General features: G+C 44.4%; 1 protein-coding gene across 4 annotated transcripts in view; it reads left to right on the plus strand.

Moving 5' to 3' along the window:
* The window catches only part of nadsyn1 (NAD synthetase 1), a 61,057-nt gene that overhangs the window by 8,986 nt on the left and 33,470 nt on the right, over positions 1-18,601 (plus strand). For all 4 annotated transcript variants that reach the window (XR_005944139.1, XM_041196562.1, XM_041196563.1 and 1 more), the window contains exons 3-7: positions 1,349-1,465; positions 3,381-3,434; positions 5,928-6,017; positions 9,258-9,309; positions 10,947-11,035. Coding sequence is in view for 3 of the 4 variants with exons in the window: in XM_041196562.1 (XP_041052496.1) it covers positions 1,349-1,465; positions 3,381-3,434; positions 5,928-6,017; positions 9,258-9,309; positions 10,947-11,035 (402 nt within the window). In the remaining variant the exon portion in view is untranslated. The remainder of the gene's footprint in view (positions 1-1,348; positions 1,466-3,380; positions 3,435-5,927; positions 6,018-9,257; positions 9,310-10,946; positions 11,036-18,601) is intronic.

The following is an 18,601-nucleotide window of genomic DNA, read 5'->3' on the forward strand; positions in this document are numbered from 1 at the left end:
TTTCTGAGATATTGACATCCATCCTAAAGTATGGTGCACAAAATTGTACACAATACTCCAGCTGAGGCTGAACCAGTGAACTGCAAACATTTAGCATCCTTGTCTTTGTGATCAAGGGTCATTCACAAAGCCAACTAACCCATACACTTGTTTAACCATCCTGTCACCTTTAAAGGGCTGTGAATATGCATCCCTAGGGGTCTGTCCGCTCTTGCACCCCTCTCCAAATAGTGCTATTTAGAAAATAGATAATACGTAGATTGCTTCTCTATGTTGTTCCTCCTAAAGTGGAGCACTTCACATGCATCCACATTCAACTGCAAATGTATCTGCCCATTTCAGCAGGCTAAATTCTCCAGAAATCTGCTAATATCGTCCTCACTATACACCACGTTGCAAAGTTTTGTATCATCTGCAAACTTTTAAATTGTACTCCCTATACTCAGGTCCAGGCTCTTTCGCTGTCACTGGCTCAAAATCCTGGAACTCCCTTCCTAACAGCACTGTGGGTGTACCTAAACCACATGGCCTGCAGCGGTTAAAGAAGGCAGCTCACCAAGATGACTTTTCAAGGGCATTTGGGGATGGGTAATAAATGCTGGCCTATCTAGCGAAGCCCACACCCTGCGAAAGAATTTTTTAAAAAAGGCCATTTTTATATATAAGGAAAGTAGTGATCCAACTAGTGATTCTTGGGGGACCCCTCTGCATAACTCTCCACTCAGAAAAATGTCCGTTCACTACTACACTCTGCCTCCAATCCCTTAGCCAGTTATGTATCCAAGCTACCAACGTCCATTTGATACCTTGTAGGTCTATTTTCTGAATTGGTCTGTTTTGTGGTTCTTAAATAAATGCCTTTCAAAAATCCATCTATATGGCATTTACTGCACTACCTTTGTTCAGCCATTCTGTTATTTCATCAAAGAACTCAATCAGGTTAGGTAGACATGCTTTGCCTTACCCAAATACATGCTGGCTGTCTCTTCTTAACCCATGCTTTTTCAAGTGAGAATTCATTTTGACTTTGACAATGGTCTCTAGTAGTCTTTGGTGATGAGTTGTGCAAAAGGCTTCAACCTGACAGTAAGACCAACAATTTTGTACAACAAACTTTAAGGAAATGTAGTCTTTTGTTTGCTTAACACTTTGTTTCAACACACATCATTATATTGCACACATATGACAGCATTACAAGGGAAATGACACTGTTATGATTCCTCTCTCCTCAGTGATGAAAATTATGACTCTTCAGATCAACTTTCAAGAGAACTACTTGATGTAGCTATTTGACAATTCTTGGATTTCTTTTTCAGAAAAGTTATTCTGTGTCTTTTCTTTCTCTCAGCGGGTATGGCTGTGCCGATCACTACTTGGAATCTGATACCATTCTTCACTCGTTTCAAATGCTGGCAGAACTTTTGATCTCTCCGGTCACTGAAGACATAATATGTGATGTTGGAATGTGAGTGCATTTAATGCAGAAATGCTGATTAAACAAGCAAATTAAAATGACCTCACTACCATTAAAGCTGGGATTTTAGATTTACGAGGGGTGAAACAATGATCTGTATTTTAATGTTTACTTTGGCTCATACATACTCTTTGTACTATTCTAATACAGCCATTAACCTACTTGAAATGGAAAAGTTAACACATGAATTTAAAAAATGCAGAGTGGAATATTGTGTTGAGAATTATATTATGTTCGTATCAGAGTAATGCTGATTGCCAGACATGTTGGGAAAAATATTACAAAGGTTTGAATAAGGGAATGATTATGATCATGATCAGGAAATCTTGGGCGACTTTAGGGTTTAGCTCCCTGCATTTAATTCTTTTTGTTACATTTCCTGACTCTACTCTCCATGGTAAAATTACTTTAGCCCTATGCTAGCAGGATTATGAGGAAATTACACCGGAGTGATTGTAAGGTGGCAACCTGACGACAAGGTGCAATTATAGCACTATGCATTGGAAAGTGATGTTGATGCTGTTTGAAGTATTTCTTTGAAATCTCTTCGCCTACAACATCTTACAATTCTTTAGTACCTTCAACTCATAAAATACCCAGGGATGCTTTTCAAAGTGGGATAAAGGGATTAAAGAGTGAGTGGCAACGCTGAGCTTATAGTTGTGACTGAAGCTCTAGTCCAAGAGATTGGTTTTCAGGAAGCTTTCAATAATGGTGAGAGGCATAGCAAAACAGAAGGAACAGAGTGGGAGAACTAAAGGGGTTAGGATTAGAACATAGGGCTGGAGGGGATTTATAATGGTAGGCATGGATGGATCAGTAATCAATGGGTTGAAGCACAGGGTGGAGATGGGTGAGACCTGAGGTGATGAGTGGAGAATGCTGACAAAGTTGAGCCGGGTGGTAACATAAGTGTGAATGAAGGTTTCAGCTGTAGTCAGGTGAGGTGGGTAGATTAAGGCAGGTAGGCTTGGTGATACATGCTTTGTGGTTTAATTCAGCAGTCATCAGATCACCGAAGTTGCAGCATGTCAGATTCAGCCTAAGGTAGCAGGCAGGAAGGGAGGCTGAATTGGACAGTTTAACTGGTCTTGGCAATGTTTAACCAGAGGACATTCCACCAAAAAGAAAAGGTGCGCTCACTATGCAGAACACGGACAGTGAGATGAGTTTTTTTTTTGAGAAACATGGGCTTCTGTAGGGATGGGATAACCATTCTCTGCTGGAATGACAGAAAATTGTTCTCCTTCCATAGTGAGTACAGCAGAGTCGGTTGGCCAATAATGGTGATAATTAGTCAGTTCATATAAAGACTCTTAACTCAAGAATCATTATCTCCTGGGCTCCGAGTTTAACATTCTATTCCTGAGTATTGCTGAGAAAAGAGACATGTCAAAACTTTTTGTCTTGCACTCATCAGGACACTTCGCAAGAATACCAATCAGAATCCACTTGCCAACAAATCAGCACTCACTTCACATACAGTATAAATTGGTGTTTTCCCCTTATATTGGTGTTTTTGCGAAGTGTCCTGATGAGTCTCTTTTTTTCAACAATACTCAAGTTCTGCCCCAACAGTACCATTCCTTTAAAGTAACCCTTCAATGCTGATGGCTTATGTAAAACCTATTTTTTGTTTTCCTGCTCTGAATCTGTAGACTGCTGATTTGTTAATTCTGTTTCAGTAGTGATAATAAGTAGTCAACTGATTTCAATCATTATTTTACTTAAAACAATTGTACAGCTATTAGATTTTCAGTGGTATGAAGTTAAAAACAAGCTTCTGGGTTGGAGATTCTTTCTTTTGTTATTAAATTATAAAATTGAAAAATAATTGAAGATTAGTTGAATAAGCTCAGATTCGTTGTGACTGGTTTTAATCCTCCATCTTTTTCCTACAATCTAGGCCAGTCATGCACAAAAATGACCTCTATAACTGTAGAGTGATTTTTCTCAACAAGTAAGTTGCTATTTCATTTGCTGTACTTAGTATATCAAGCTTTTCTTTTACTCTTTTAATGTTACTGATGAGAATTGTATTTAAGTTCTATTTTCCAACAAAAATTGAAGCAATTAACACTTTTCAAAAAACAAACTTTTGATGCACTTTTTTTATGGTTTGCATGATATCATATTCTTTAAGGTCTTGTCACAAATGTGGGGAGATCATGGTGCAGTGATAATGTTGCTAGGCTTGTAGTCCAGAGGCCCAGGCTAACGCTTCGAGAACTTGGGTTCAAATCCCACCACGGCAGCTGGTGGAATTTAAATTCTATTAACTAACAAAGCTGGAATTAAAACTAGTCCCATTAATGATGAACATGAAACTATTGTTGATTGTTGTAAAAACCCATCTGGTTTGCTAATGTCCTGTAGGAAAGAAAATCTTCCACCGTTATCCGGTCTGGCCTACATGACTCTAGATCGACAGCAATGTGGTCGGCTCTTAACTGCCTTCTGCAATGGCCTAGCAAGCCACTCAGTTCAGGGGCAATTAGAGATGGATGACAAATGCTGACCTTGGCAGTGAGGCCCACATCCCATGAAAGAATAAAGAAGAAAATAATTGTTAGTATTCTTCTTTCACTGCCTTCAAAGGCTTTCTGCTGTGCCTAACATGTTCAACAATATAGAAATTTCATAGTTACTTTGGATAGAACGAAAAGTTTTTTTTAAAAAGGACAAAAAGCTGGTCATATATGTCAAGCAATAGGTCAACATTGTAAGTTTTTAGCTGGGGTTACTGTACCAGAAAGCCATTTTATTCACAATCACATGAAGTTTGTTCGAAGTTGGAATTAGTTTTGTGCTGTAAACCCTAGAGATGGAATGAAATTGTCCAAACTGTTAGTACTTTATAAACACAATAGAGAGATCTGAGAGAAGGGCTAATTCATGTCATTGCCGTTTGATACATAGAGTCATTGTAGCAAATAAAGCAGTCACTTGGCGCATCGAGTCAGGAGAATAATTCCAGGGATGAGGAACTTCAGTTATGAAAATAGATTAGAGAAGTCAGGACTGTTTTCCCTGGAGAAGAGAAGATAGCGGTATTCAAAATCATGAGGGCACTGGACAGAGTAGACCGGGTGAAACTGTTTCCACTCATGAAAGGATTGCAAACGAGAAGGCACAGATTTAAAGTAGTTGGCAAAAGAAGCAAAAGAGACATGAGGAAAACCTTTTCATGCAGCGAGTAATTGGGGTTTGGAATGCACTGCCTGAGAATGTGGTGGAGGTAGGTTCAAATGAGGCATTCAGAAGGGAATTAGGAGAAAGTGTAGGGTTATGGGGAGAAGGCGGAGGAATGGTGCTAGGTGAATTGCTCATTTGGAGAGCTGGAGAGCAGACATGATGGGCTGAATGCCTTCTGTGCTGTAACAATTCTGTAATTTCTGTTGTGAGTCCCATTCCCTTGCTCTATCCCTGTAGTGCTACAAATTTATTTCTCTCAAGTGTCCACCCAATTTCGTTTGAAATCATTCATCATCTCTGCTTCCACCATCCTCAAAGGTAGCGAGTTCCTGATCATTACCACTCGCTGCGCAAAATAGTTTATCCTCACATCACCCTTACATCTCCCGCACCTTGCCTTCAAAAAGAACCAAAATCTGTGTCCCTTAGTTCTTATACTATCAGCCAATGGGAAATAGCTTTTCTTTGCCTAAACCTGTCATCATCTTATACACCTCTGTCAAATACCCCCTTGATCTCCTCTACTCCAAGGAGAACAACCCCAGGTTCCGAAGAGGTTTGCTGTATTGGTCACATTGGGCTAGGGTGAATGCCATCGCTATTTTGTTTTCCACCCAGCATCTTAATAGAAATGATCACAGATTTCAACTAGCCCAGAATTTCCCAAATTATCCTGCTTTGAAAACTGCTGCAGACTAATTTCATCCCTGATCGGTGCCAACCTCGGCATAAAATCCATGCCTTGCATCACAAGAACATGGACCCTGAATGAACCTTACCTAAATCATTAGGAAAGTGGTTAAACGACACCTTTGCCAGGATGTAAGTGAAATGGCCTTAAAATTAGGATAAAAACAAAAAAACTGCGGATGCTGGAAATCCAAAACAAAAACAAAAACAGAATTACCTGGAAAAACTCAGCAGGTGTGGCAGCATCGGCGGAGAAGAAAAGAGTTGACGTTTCGAGTCCTCATGTCTGGTTACAGTGCAGTCCTACATTCAGGCAGTAAACGATTTACTGATTTCAGTCTTACTGTTCTTGTTTTCCCTGGTGAATCAAAATGTCGCCCATATAAATGCTATATATATCTTGAGTACAATATCAAATAAAACATTTCAGGTGTTCAATAGCATTGAACATGAGTGGCTCTATTACCCATATCTCCTTAGCTTCTGTTTGTGTTTTTTTTTTGTTTTCATTTTTTTTCTGGAATAAGTTTGAGAATAATTCTATACCTATCTTAAAAATGTGTTTCAGGAAGATTTTGTTAATTAGACCAAAGATGACCATGGCAAATAGTGGCAACTACAGAGAGTTACGCTGGTTTATGCCATGGAATAAACTGAGGTAAGGCAAGTTTTCTTGCATGCTATTGATATTTAAGATTCTAGCCAGCATTCCTGTAACTGAGGATTAAACAGTCACTTTGTGCTGAACATCTGCAGTGCGTGAGCTCACCATTAGTTTCTTTTATACATTTGTCTGTGCTGAGAACTGGAACTTTAGCTCAGTTCTGTCTGTTCCATCCATAGGATGTTTAATATTTGGGGATAATGGGCTGGATTTTCATCCTCGAGGTGCTTAGTGGGAGTTGGCCTGCCTGCCTTGTGAGAAAGTGCCCACAAAGATGGGATTTTCATTGTGTGGAGGCGCAGGGTGTGGGGGGGTGGGGGGAAGGGGGGTGGTTGGGTGCAGGCTGCAGTCAGGCCAACTGACCTGGGAAAGAGTTTGGAGGTAGCTGCAGTGGCAGTGGGGTGCTGAGGCTGTTTAAAAGGCCTACCTTTTGTTGTGTAAAAACAGAAATGTCCTCCAGCCCTCAATCCTCATATCCCCTTACCCTCCAATCATTCCCCATACCCCATCCATGCCACCTTATGTCCCCCTACCCATCCCCCATAGCCCCTCATGCCCCCATGCCAAGTTATTTTAGCACTCCAATGGATGTCTGGGCTCTCGGCAACGAACATGTAATGAGGCTTGGCTGAGAGCCCAGAAATCTATTAACCTTGAGCCCCAGAGAAAACATTGCCTGATTGCCAGCTCTGACTCTCTGACCTATGCTGTCAATTGAGCAATGTTTGTTTACACAAGATTGATAGGTTTTAAGTGCTTGTAGTTTCAGTTGTTGATTCTCATTAACACTTTCATTGGTCTGTAGTAAAAAGGAGATTTTTTTTAAGGAAGTAGAGAGTTATCAAGGTGTGACTTTTTTTTTAAAGCTTTATTTTTACATATCCTATTGTCACTATAGGGTTCATCCGTTCTATACAGTGTATGGGCATGGAAGTGCTATAGCTTGGCATGAGGAACCATAGGGGTGAGTGGGAACCTAACTTTGGCATGGAGTCATGAGGGGCCATGGGCGGGGGGTGGGGGTTGGATGCCGTTCCTTCACATGGGGCACATGAGGTGAACCTTTTGAATTTACTTTTCAAAAGGTTCCGTCAGGCAGAATACAGTTCCTCTCTGAGGTGCCGTGAACCACGACTCTTTGAAAAGCTGGCCCGACTCCATGAAAATTGCGGAGGACTAGGACATGCCTATCCCTGCAATGGAGCCGGCCAGGTTGGGAGTGCTGGGTGCGGGCTAATGACCTTGAACCAGCCCGCACCCTTAAAAGGCCCTGGTGAAAATCAGAAATCCCAGAAATGGGGTTGGGAATCCCAGAATGGAGTCCGGCTACCATTTTTAAAGGCTAGGAAATGTCTCCCAACTCCAGGAAGATCAACCCCAATGTGTGCACTACCATTGGCAGGTTAAAGCATCTACAAGCTCAATTTATTGAGTTTAACTCGAACATCCCCACTAAAGGCTTTCTTGCTGAGTCATTTGAGTAAACAGATTGTTTATTTCTGTGTCAAAGTCCAGGTGGTTGAACCTGGCTTTTCTCATTGTGCAATATGGTGGCTATGGACAATTTTATGCGATTTCTTCTTGTTCCATTTTAAGTCATCATTTCCTTGGGCTTTCTTGCTCGTTGCCTGACTGAGAGTGTAGGGAAGCCATCACATCAGCCTATGCTTTCCAAATTTGATGCTGGGAGAGTCTACCTGACCCATAGTATTGGACTGGGAGGCGGGAAGACTTGCAAAATGGCGAGAAGATATCTGGGGGGGGAATGTGCCTGATTTTTTTTTCCCCCCATAGCCATGCCGTTTTGCCAGCCGTGGGAAAGTTGGCAGATGGGCCACCTGCCGGGAGCCAAATTGAGCCACTTAAGTGGCTGATGCTGGTGGCGCTGCAGAGATCACTGAGCTGCTGGTTCTCTGGGCTGGCAGCACTTGGGTATAGTGGTGGCTACTTAATTAGCCGCTGCTGAGAATATACCTCCCTGGTTTCTGCCACTGGCTGATTTGGGGTCGCTTCCTGTTTTTGGATCTGGCAGCAGGAATTCTGCCAGCTCAAGCTCCAGCCCATTGTCTTATATGCGGCTCTCTATCACCGGGAGATGCTTAATAGAAGTAGTATGAAACAAAGAAAAGCTTTCGAGGAACAGAAAACACTAGAGCCACAATGGCTACAGTCACTTAATTGACAGCCCAGATTTTCTGGTCTGAATCTGGCCGTATGACCCAAGATGTGCATCATTTGGGACCCCATGCAAGTCCCGACACACTAACTCCGTGGGTATTGCCTGGGAAGTTTGAACTTACAATGGGTAATTCCCCCGCTCCCTGGGACCCTCTGGAAAAAGTCTCTGATCCTATGTTAGAATCGGAGGCTTCAAACAGTTCCGACTTACCTGAATATCTACCCAGGAAATGTTAGACAGAAAAATCCTAGTCCAACTCCTGGGTAACCAAACAACTGACCTCCCCTGACTTCCCCCTCGATCTGCTGACCTACCACCTGCTCACCCACTCTGCCCTCCTCACCCTCTTACCACCCTATCCAGCTGCCACCCTACCCACCTGTGACCTGACCCAGTTACCACCCCACCCACTTACTCACCTATCCAGTTGACACCTACATACTCACCCATCCCTTGCCCATTTGCTCGCCCACTCACTCTTACACTTATTCACTTATACACTGAGAAGTTGGGTACCTTTAAACACTTACCAGAATATAGCAGCTGGAGCCGTAAAAAGGGGGCGTGGCTTTTGCGCGGATTTTCTTCATTGCTTTCTCTCTCCCCATGGATCCCTGCCCTGAGGGAGAACTGCACGATCCTCCACTGGAAGTTTGGACAGAAAAGCCGAATGCAGGTAATTGGGTAGTTTTCTGTCTGATCAGTGATGGACACTGGTTCCGATGCTGACCGGAATATTTGGACTGATATTTCCACAGAAGAAAATTACCCTTTTGAATCGGCTCACTTGGAATTACTTTACATTGATTAACATTTGTAATTTTAAAAGGACACTTACTCTTTGGCTGCAGAATAATGTAATGTATTTTGCATGGTAGAATGTTCAAACAGCACGTTGTTTGACCATCAGGAACAATGCCTTAGGAGATTCACTAGTGTTAATAAACTTTAAAATGGTTAAGAGTTTCAGATAATCATGTATATCTCTGGGAGATTATTTCTGTTTATAATAATTCAAGTAAATAGTAATTGTTTTGTGTTTTCACTTTACCTAGGACAGTAGAAGAGTATTCCCTCCCGGATATAATCCAAACGGTGACTGGACAGGTGAGCTGAATAACCGTGCTGAGTAACTGCTGTTACTTTTTCAGGAATCAAAATTGGGCTGAATTTTGTTCCAAATGCCAGCTATTTGTTACACTTTGTTTGACTTTCTATGGGTTTTTGCACTGAAAGTTGCTATCAACCAGTTATCCAAAAAGTGCAGCTCCTGATACAGAGAATCTAAGATTTATATAAAGCGGGCAAAAAAAAAACTGTGCATGCCCTTAACCAATCAGTTTAATGAATGAGTAATGTGCAGTACTGAGTCTGAACCAGGAAACATCAGTTAGAATATTCAATTCAGTGGCAACTCATGTAAGAAAGTGAAATGAAGAGAGGAAGAAATATTGCATTAAGAGAAAGATATAAAAGAGACCAATAAGAAGTAATATAAAAGATTATTTACTTTTTTAAAGAATCTCCAACAATAATTAAAACCTGAAGGTGTGAGTCTCCACATTTATTAACATTAATTTTCTATAGCAGCGAGGTTGTTTGTGAGTAATTAATATTTACCACACCATTAAAAGTGTACTTAGGCTGGACTGGACAAGTCCTCACAATTTTTTTGGTGCATTTAGTCTGTATTTGTGGAGTAGGTAAGCAACTGCACCCTATTCAATGTGTTTGAGTTGTGAGTCTGTAAGTGAGATGCATTTTCGGAAAGCCTTTAGAGAAATGTTGCATCTCGGCGAGCGATTTCTAGATTTTTATGTAACTGCGCATGTGCAGGCACCAGAAGTTGCTGCCTGATTTCCATGTAAATAATGATGAGGGTGTTAGCTTCATCATTATTTCTACAGCAAAATCCAGGCAGTGATTTTGGGTCTGTCTTAATATGTACGAAGCTTATTTTTTAACTGAGAAGTTAAGATTTCGTGCATTTTGAATGTAGAGTTGCAATGTTTCTTCTATGGTGTGTAGCTACCTAGCAACCCAAGAGTTCCTACACAAGTCGACCTTTTGAATGACCGTAGAAAAAAAATTACAGAGATCGTGCACTAAAAAAAATTTGCATCCCAAAAAATATCAGTTGCTGACCAGTATGAAGTACACGTATAGAAACAGTGCAGATTGTTTCTTTATTAGCCAAATAAATCCAAAATGCTGCATTTTGGGAAGGAGCTTGAAGTTTGTTAATCTGGGGGCCAGTTGAGAACTGATTTTGGATCTTTTACAGCGTTAAGCAGAGTCACCATTTTAACTGAACCTTTTTATTTTTGCGCCTGTAAGTAAATTGTAATTTCTATTTAGAATTTGCTGACGCTCATATTTGCTTTGTGTACTCAAAAAGAAGTTAATAGTGGATGCATCAATGCAGTCATCTCTGAGCACTGTGTGATCAAAATGTACAAAGCCAACATAAAATACAAATGTGCACTGAAATATACAATTACTTCATGAAATATATGGCGAGGAATTTCCTCTGAACTGGCCATTACAACTCCTCAGGAAGCGTGGGTAAAATGGATATAAAACAGGGTGCTGGTGAACGTCTGGTAACAGAGCACCAACAGCTCCGAGGAATTCTGGTCCATAAAGGAATATACTACTTTTTGACAATTCAATTTTTTAAAAAAAACAAATTAAAACACAATGCAGGTAGAAGACAATAATGCAGTGCAGGTCTTTTCTTTCAGGAGACAGTCCCATTTGGTGATGCTCTCATAGAAACCAAGGAGACCTGTCTTGGAAGTGAAATCTGTCAGGAACTCTGGGTTCCTAATAGGTACAAACTTTAATCATATTTCTTTCAGCATCTCTAGAGATTCTGTATCTCGTGGTCTGTTAAAGATATAAAACATCATCTGAAATGATACAGGAAAGCATTATTTCCATTTTATCTGGTCTTGTTCCTCACTATTCTCATCTGCTATGCTTTGTGTTTGATCTCTGCTATATTATCAAAATGATTTCTCTTTCCTGCTCTTTATATATACTCTATTTTGCATTGTCTCTGAACTGTTTTATCTGTGTCCACCAGACTTGCCTGTGTTCCTATCTCTCTAAAGCTGACTTCCATGTTCAGTGCATTGCTTGAAATTCGCCTGTGTTTGACTGAGAGCAAGTTTGCTTATCCAGTGTGGAGATGGATGAATAAAAGTTTCATCTGTTTGGTCCATTGTTCGGATGACCTAAGCTTATTCATTTGTTATTGAAGCTCACTTTAAGTGAAAAGCAGAAGGTGACAGTGGGCAATGTAAGAACATAAGAAATAGGAGCAAGAGCAAATAGGACCAAATAGATCATACAGCCCATCAAGCCTGCTCCGCCATTTAATGCAATTGTGGTTGATCTTTGGCTTCAACTCCACTTTGCAGCCTACACCCCATATCCTTTGATTTCCTGAGAGACGAAAAACCTGTCTAGCTGGGCCTTAAATATAGCCAATGATGGAGCATCCACAACTCTCTGGGGTAGAGAATTCCAAAAATTCACAACCCTTTGAAGAAATTTTTCCTCATTTCAGTCCTAAAATATTCACCCTTTATCCTGAGATTTTGCCCCTCATGTTCTAGATTCCCCAGCCAAGGCAAACAGCTTCCAGGTGAATATTTCTGAAAAGAGAGACCATATTGACAAAAATTTTGACTTGTACTCATCAGGACAATTGCAAGAATGCCAAATTTAAAACAGTCACATGAATTTATATTGTAGGAGAAAAGGGTGCTGATTGGTTGGCAAGTTGACGCTGATTGGCCAAAGCATTGCCATGGAGAAAGCAACAAGGGGACTATAAGCTTCCCAGCTCCTGGGTAATTCAAAAAAGGCACAAGGCTTGAACATATTCCTTTGTTTGCAGAGAATGGGTCCCTGCTTATGAATAAAAGCAAAATTCCATGGTTACTGGAAATCTGAAACAAAAACAGAAAATGCTGGAAAAACTCAGTAGGTCCAACAGCATCTGTGAACAGAGTTAACATTTCGAGTCCATATGACTCTTCTTCACAGAGTTAAAGAGAAGCAGAAATGTGATGAAATTTATAATGTTTAAGGGGGGTGGAGCAGGTGAAGCTGGAAAGGCAGCCAGCGATAGGTGGGGGCAAAGGAGAGATTGACAAAGATGTCATGGACAAAGGGATTGTTAATGGTAGTGGTAAGGGCAAAAGGAGGCACTGATGGTGGCATAAAGGTAAGAAAACAGACTGTGATAATGGCAGAACAAGGGTAAGCACTCTGAAAAGAACAACGTGAACAGGTAACAGATGGCCCTTGTGGTGGTGGTGGCGAGGAAAAATGTATTGAAAATGGGATAAAAAGGAGGATAAAACAATGAATGAATAAAAATGAAAATAAATAAAGATAAAAATAAGGGGATAAAAGATAAAAATGAATTTTGAAAGAAGGTATAAAAGAAGGGGGAAGATGGAGGAAAGAGTTCATGGTCTGAAGTTGTTGAACTCAATGTTAAGTCCGGAAGTCTAATCAGAAGATGAGGTGCTGTTCCTCCAGTTTGCATTGGGCTTCACTGGAACGTTGCAGCAGGCCAAGGATGGACATGTGCGAATGAGAGCAGGATGGTGTTTTAAAATGGCAAGCAACAGGAAGGTCTGGGTCATGCTTGCGGACAGACCAAAGGTGTTCCGCAAAGCGGTCACCCAGTCTGCGTTTGGTCTCTCCAAGGTAGAGGTCACTGCATTCGGAGCAGTGAATGTAGTAGACCAAATTGAAGGAGGTGCAAGTGAATTGCTGCTTCACCTGAAATGAGTGTTTGGCCCCTTGGACGTTGAGGAGGGAGGAGGTAAAGGGGCAGGTTTTGCACCTTCTGCGATTGCATGGGAAGGTGTCGTGTGAAGGGGATGAGTTTTTGGGGCTGCTGGAGGAGTGGACCAGGGAATGGTCCCTGCAGAATGCTGATGGATGGTGAAAGGAAGATGTGTTTGGTGGTGGCATTATGATGGAGTTGGCAGAAATGGCATAGGATGATCTTTTGAATACGGAGGTTGGTAGGGAGGGTGAAAAGTGAGGACAAGGGGCACCCTGTCATGGGAGAGAGAGGAAGGTTTGAGGGCAGAGGCGCGGGAGGTGGGTCGGACACGGTTGAGGGCCCTGTCACTCCACACCAGGTGGGAAACCTCGGTTAAGGAAGACATGTCAGTAGCCCTTACCGCTAACATTAACACTCCCTTTGTTCCTTTATTCATGACATCTTTGTCAATCTCTCCTTTGCCCCCACCTATCACTGGCCAGCTTCACCTGCTCCCCATTTAACAGTATAAATTTTATCACATTTCTACTTCTCTTTAGCTCTGAAGAAGAATCATACAGACTCAAAATGGTAACTGTGTTTCTTTCCCTACAGATGATGTTAGACCTACTGAGCTTTTCCAGCATTTTCTGTTTTTGCTCTGCATATGAATGTATGTCGCTTCTAGCCAGGATAAATGAGCCACCACACAAGCTCGACTGATGATTTTAAACTGGTTGCTAGTGTAGCTATTAACGCGTGGTCAAAGAAGTAGCTTTTAAGTAGTGTCTTAAAAGAAGATAGAGAGGCGGAGAGGTTTGGGGAGAAAATTCCAGAGCTTGAGGTTTAGGCAGCTGGAAGCATGACCACCAATGATGGAGTAATTAAAATCGGGAATGCGGAAAGGACCAGAATTAGATGAACACAGATACGAACGGAAGAAATAGGAGCAGGAGTAGGCCATTCGGCCCCTCAAGCCTGCACCACCATTCAAAAAGATCATGGCTGATGTGTTCGCGTTTCGAGTTCCACATTCCCATCAACCCCTGATAACCTTTGATTCCCTTGCCTAACAAGGATCTATCTACCTCTGCCTTAAAAATATTCAATGACCCCGCCTCCACCACCTTCCGAGGCAGAGAGTTGCAAAGTCACACAACCCTCTGAGATAAAAAAAAATTCTCCTTAGCTCTGTCCTATAAGGGCGATTGCTAATATTAAAACAGTGCCCCCTAGGTCTGGACTTACCCCACAAGAGGAAACATCCTTCCCACGTCCATCTTGTCTAGACCATTCAGGATTTTGGAGGATTGCAAGGCCGGAGAAGATTAGCGATGTAGGGAAGGCAAAGTCATGGAGAGATTTGAAAAGAAGGCATTGCCTACCTGGGAGCCACTGTAGATCAGTGGGCATGGGGGTAATGGGTGACTGGAACTTGGTGCGAGTAATGACACAGCAGCATGGTTTTGGATGGCCTCAAGTTTATGGAAAGTAGAACGTGGGAGGTCAGCCAGCAGTGCGTTAGGATAGTCGGGTCTAGAGGTAGCAAAGGCACAAATGAGGGTTACAGTAGCAGAAGGGCTGAGACAGGGCAAAGTTGGATAATATTACAGAGGAGGAAAAAAATAGCAGGCAGAATTGTTCCAGACTTGCACAAAGTGCGGTAGCGGGCGTGACGAAGGATGTTTTAGCTGCTGGCTGCAATGGTGGGTTTGTGCGCTATATCGTCCCAATCCCTGCATGTCCTGCCTTTATGAATAATGCATACGCGGGAAACACACCGGATCGCTGGCGGGGCAGCATCTGATTTTCCTGCCCTGCCGTCGCCTCAGGCCTTCAGTAATCCGGGCGCCATATTTAAAAGGCACCCCTGAACAAAGCTAGCACTCCCTAAGGGATCGGAAGCTGCTGTCATGGCTGTCACAGGGAGGAAACAAGCTGGCCCCGAGTTTAGCAACCTCGAGCGCCTACTGGATGCAGTGGAGGCTGATGTGAAGTCCTCTATCCCCCACTTTGGGTGAAGAACAGCAAGCAGGGTCACCAATCCAGCATGGGGGGGTGGTGGCAGCGCTGGTCAGCGCCAACGCTGTGCGAAAGAGGACAGCCACCCAGTGCCGAAGGAGGATGAATGATCTCCTCTGTTCTGGGGTAAGTCACTCTTCTCACCACTGTCAACTCACACACTCACCAACCCATCACACATCCACAGGGATCTCACTCACTGCCAGTTCAAGGGAAATCACCATTTACTCCCTTATGCACACCTTCATCTGCCCTGCAAACTGTGTCCTCATCCCATCCATGGCACCACACACCACCCACACATGGCAGGCATCTTCTGAGCAGGCGTTCAGCTTACACTTGCTCTATTTGTATTGATATAGACCAAGCTGGCACACAACAAAAGGGAGAGGTTGCAGACTGGTGGAGGAATGCCTGACATCATGGTCCTCACAGGCTTTGAAAACAGAGCCACCCAGCTGCCCGGCGAGGATCTGAACCGTTCCTGTGCTGATGGTGAGGTCGGTGGTGCTCTACCAAGTGAGGATCCAGCAGTGCAACATCCATCAGACAACCATGCCGTGAGTGATGTGTCCTCTTTCAAAGGCCACTGCCATGTACTAATTATCTTCCCTTGCTTTCGCAGGCACATCTGGGAAGCAGCCAAGGGAGTCCCTGAGCCAGGTCCTCGACTCAAGCCCTGAGGACACCTCGGAGGAAGAATCTGATGACGCCCTCATTGAAAACCTGCCACAGTGCTCACCCACACCCTCCACCAGTGTAGAGACATACACTCGGGTGGGACCGAGCTTTACAGTCGCCTTGGGGTCACAATCTGGTGACCCCATCGCATTGTCTGATCCACAGCAGACAGCGGCAGGGACTTCTCAGGTTTCCAACACTCGGAGGACTGCTGGAGGCCAGAAATCTGCTGAGTCCGAGTCAGATGAGGAGCCTCTGGACTCGGTCATACCTCGGTTGCTGGAGCTGCAAAGGCAAACTTGGGAACATCGGGAAGGGATGTCCGCTGCATTCCTAAGATTGCAAGACATGATGGAGGAGTCCGTCCGCCATTAGTCTGAGGTGATGGTGCCAGCATGTCATTGCACTGAGGCCAACACTGGGAGGATGGTGGCCGCCATGGAGACCTTGGTCCATGACACTGGCCCTGCACTGCTGCGTGGGCTGAACTCCATTGCTGACACCATAGTTTGCCTCCAACAGTGTCAACACGAGAGGGGTGTGGAGCACCTCGATCTCACTCCAGCTTCCCCTTCTCCCCAAGGAGTCAGCCAGGGAACCTTGGACACCCATAGGGAGGAGGATCAGCGGGTGCACACCCTGGGGCCATCCACCCAGGTGACTCCGAGAATGTCCTGCCCATCCGAATCCTCTCTTCCTGTGACCTCTGCAGCTCCAGCTCCAAAGGCTGAGGAAGGTGCCACTGCCACACAGCAGGACCCCGAAAGCAGGCCGGGACCTCCCAGGTCTCGGCCCTCCAGAGCACGCCTGCCAAAGTCATCACGGACAGGGCGTAGCAGTAAGCAGGCTGCTTCCACCTCCTCTCTGGATGTTTGGGAGCACCAAGATGGGTTAGGGTTAGATGGGCCGGGTTAGGAAGGGGAAAAAGATGTCATTGCACAGCCTGGGCATGATGTTAATCGCTTGTACGTAATGTCCTCTATTGTAAATAAACTCCCAAGAATGTCTCCTTGTCGATGGCTCCTTGTTGTGATGAGCAGTGTTCGTGTCACTCAGTTGTGACACCTTGGTTCATGCACAAGACGAAGGCAGGTGTCTCAGTCCAGGGCCTCTCCCTGTGCAGTGTGTAACCTTCAGACCAAAGTGATGGTCTGGCTTCACACTTCCTGGACACATTAGTGATCCCTGCACCTTGATGGTGCTTGTCATTGCTGCCAGAATGTCATAGGCAGGCTTCACAGAGTTCCGCCATTCTCTGTGTGCTCTCAGCACTATTGAGGTGGGGCTGGCCCCCCATCTCTTCAGCATGTATGACTGGTGACGCTGTGCTCCTGAAGGGCTCAGGTGCTGAAGGCTGCCAAAGGATCAGGTGCATTTAAAGTTTCACAGCTGCATCTCCATGATATGACCCTGATCACAGAGCGCACGCGAGCTGCCTTCAGCCAAACGAGTCAGACATTCACAGAGGCTATGTGAAGATCTATGAAGTGTCCTCACTGCATGTCATCATCATCCTCTTGGAATCTAGCGACTATTAGGGCCTCCGCTGAGTCTCCATGACATGAGCCTGAGCACTGAGGATATGTGCGTTGTCATCAGCCACACAGGAGTCAAATGTTCACTGATGCAAGGTCAGGACTGCCCTCACTGCATCTCGTCATCTCCACGAACCTTGCAGCTATGGGGGCCCTCCTGAGCACCTGCCTCGCCTGCCAGTGCATTGGCCCCATCGCTGGCATCTTTGCCTTCGAGGACCTTATTATCATCATCCCTTTTGATGTCCCCCTCCTCAGAGGATACGTGCAGCTTCTCCAGCTCCTTCTCAGCCAGGTCGTATCCCTGTTACAGCGCCAGGTTGTGGAGCGCATAGCAAGTGACAACGATGCGCAACACGCCTGGGGACTGTATTGCAGTGCTCCACTGGACCTGTCGAGGCACTGGAACCTCACTTTCAAAATTCCTATAGTTTGCTCCACCAAAGCTTGGGTTGCGGCATGAGCCTCGTTGTACCGTCGCTCTGCTGCAGTCTGAGGCTGCCACACGGGCATCATCAGCCATGTCCTCTGTGGATAGCCCTTGTTCCCGAGGAACCAGCCTGCAGCCTCTCTGGACCCTGGAAGATGTCAGGGATCTGAGACCTGCTAAGGATGTAGGAGTCATGGACGCTCACTGGGAATCATGCGCAGACCTGCAGATTGTGTTTGTGGTGGTTGCAGACCAGCTGAACATTCAGTGAATGGAAGCCCTTGTGGTTGATGTAATTGACTGCTTGTTGCCATGGAGATCTAAGCGTCACGTGAGGGCAGTCGACGGCATCCTGCAGCTGTGGAAAACCTGAGATCTATACAAATCCCAGCGCTCCTGGCTTTCCAGACTACGTGTGAAATGCACAAAGTTCTGTGCCTTTGTGAGGATGGCATCCATAATCTCCTGGATGCACTTGTGCGTGGAGGCTTGTGAGATCCCACACATACTGTGGAGCTCTGGAAGGATCCACTGCCAGTGGATGCCCTCCCTGTCCCCATGGTGTCAAATCCTGCAGTGCCAAATCAGTTCCCTAGATATGGGCAGTCTTTGGCGACACTGGTTCTCGGTCGTTTGCAGGAATGACAGGTGCCGTATATAGACCCTGGGCCTAGCGAGGTGACTACGAGCGACGGCTCGCTGTGGATCTGCAACTGTGCGTACAGCAGACCCTACCACCCCTACATCTTGAGGGAGGTGCTCCTTCCTTTGCTGAGCCAGGTGCCTCCGCTGCTTTCCTCTTCTTCTTCTTCTGTGGTCTCTGCAAGCCTTGAGGCATACCGCTAAATCACCAGGCTCCATAATCCTGATGTTCTCCTTCTGCAGGGTCAAAGAGAGAGAGAGAAAACATGGGTTAGCACGTGTGCCCAAAGAATCTTT

The sequence above is a fragment of the Carcharodon carcharias genome, chromosome 10 (assembly GCF_017639515.1).
Source record: "Carcharodon carcharias isolate sCarCar2 chromosome 10, sCarCar2.pri, whole genome shotgun sequence".
NCBI classification, from domain to species: Eukaryota; Metazoa; Chordata; class Chondrichthyes; order Lamniformes; family Lamnidae; genus Carcharodon; species Carcharodon carcharias.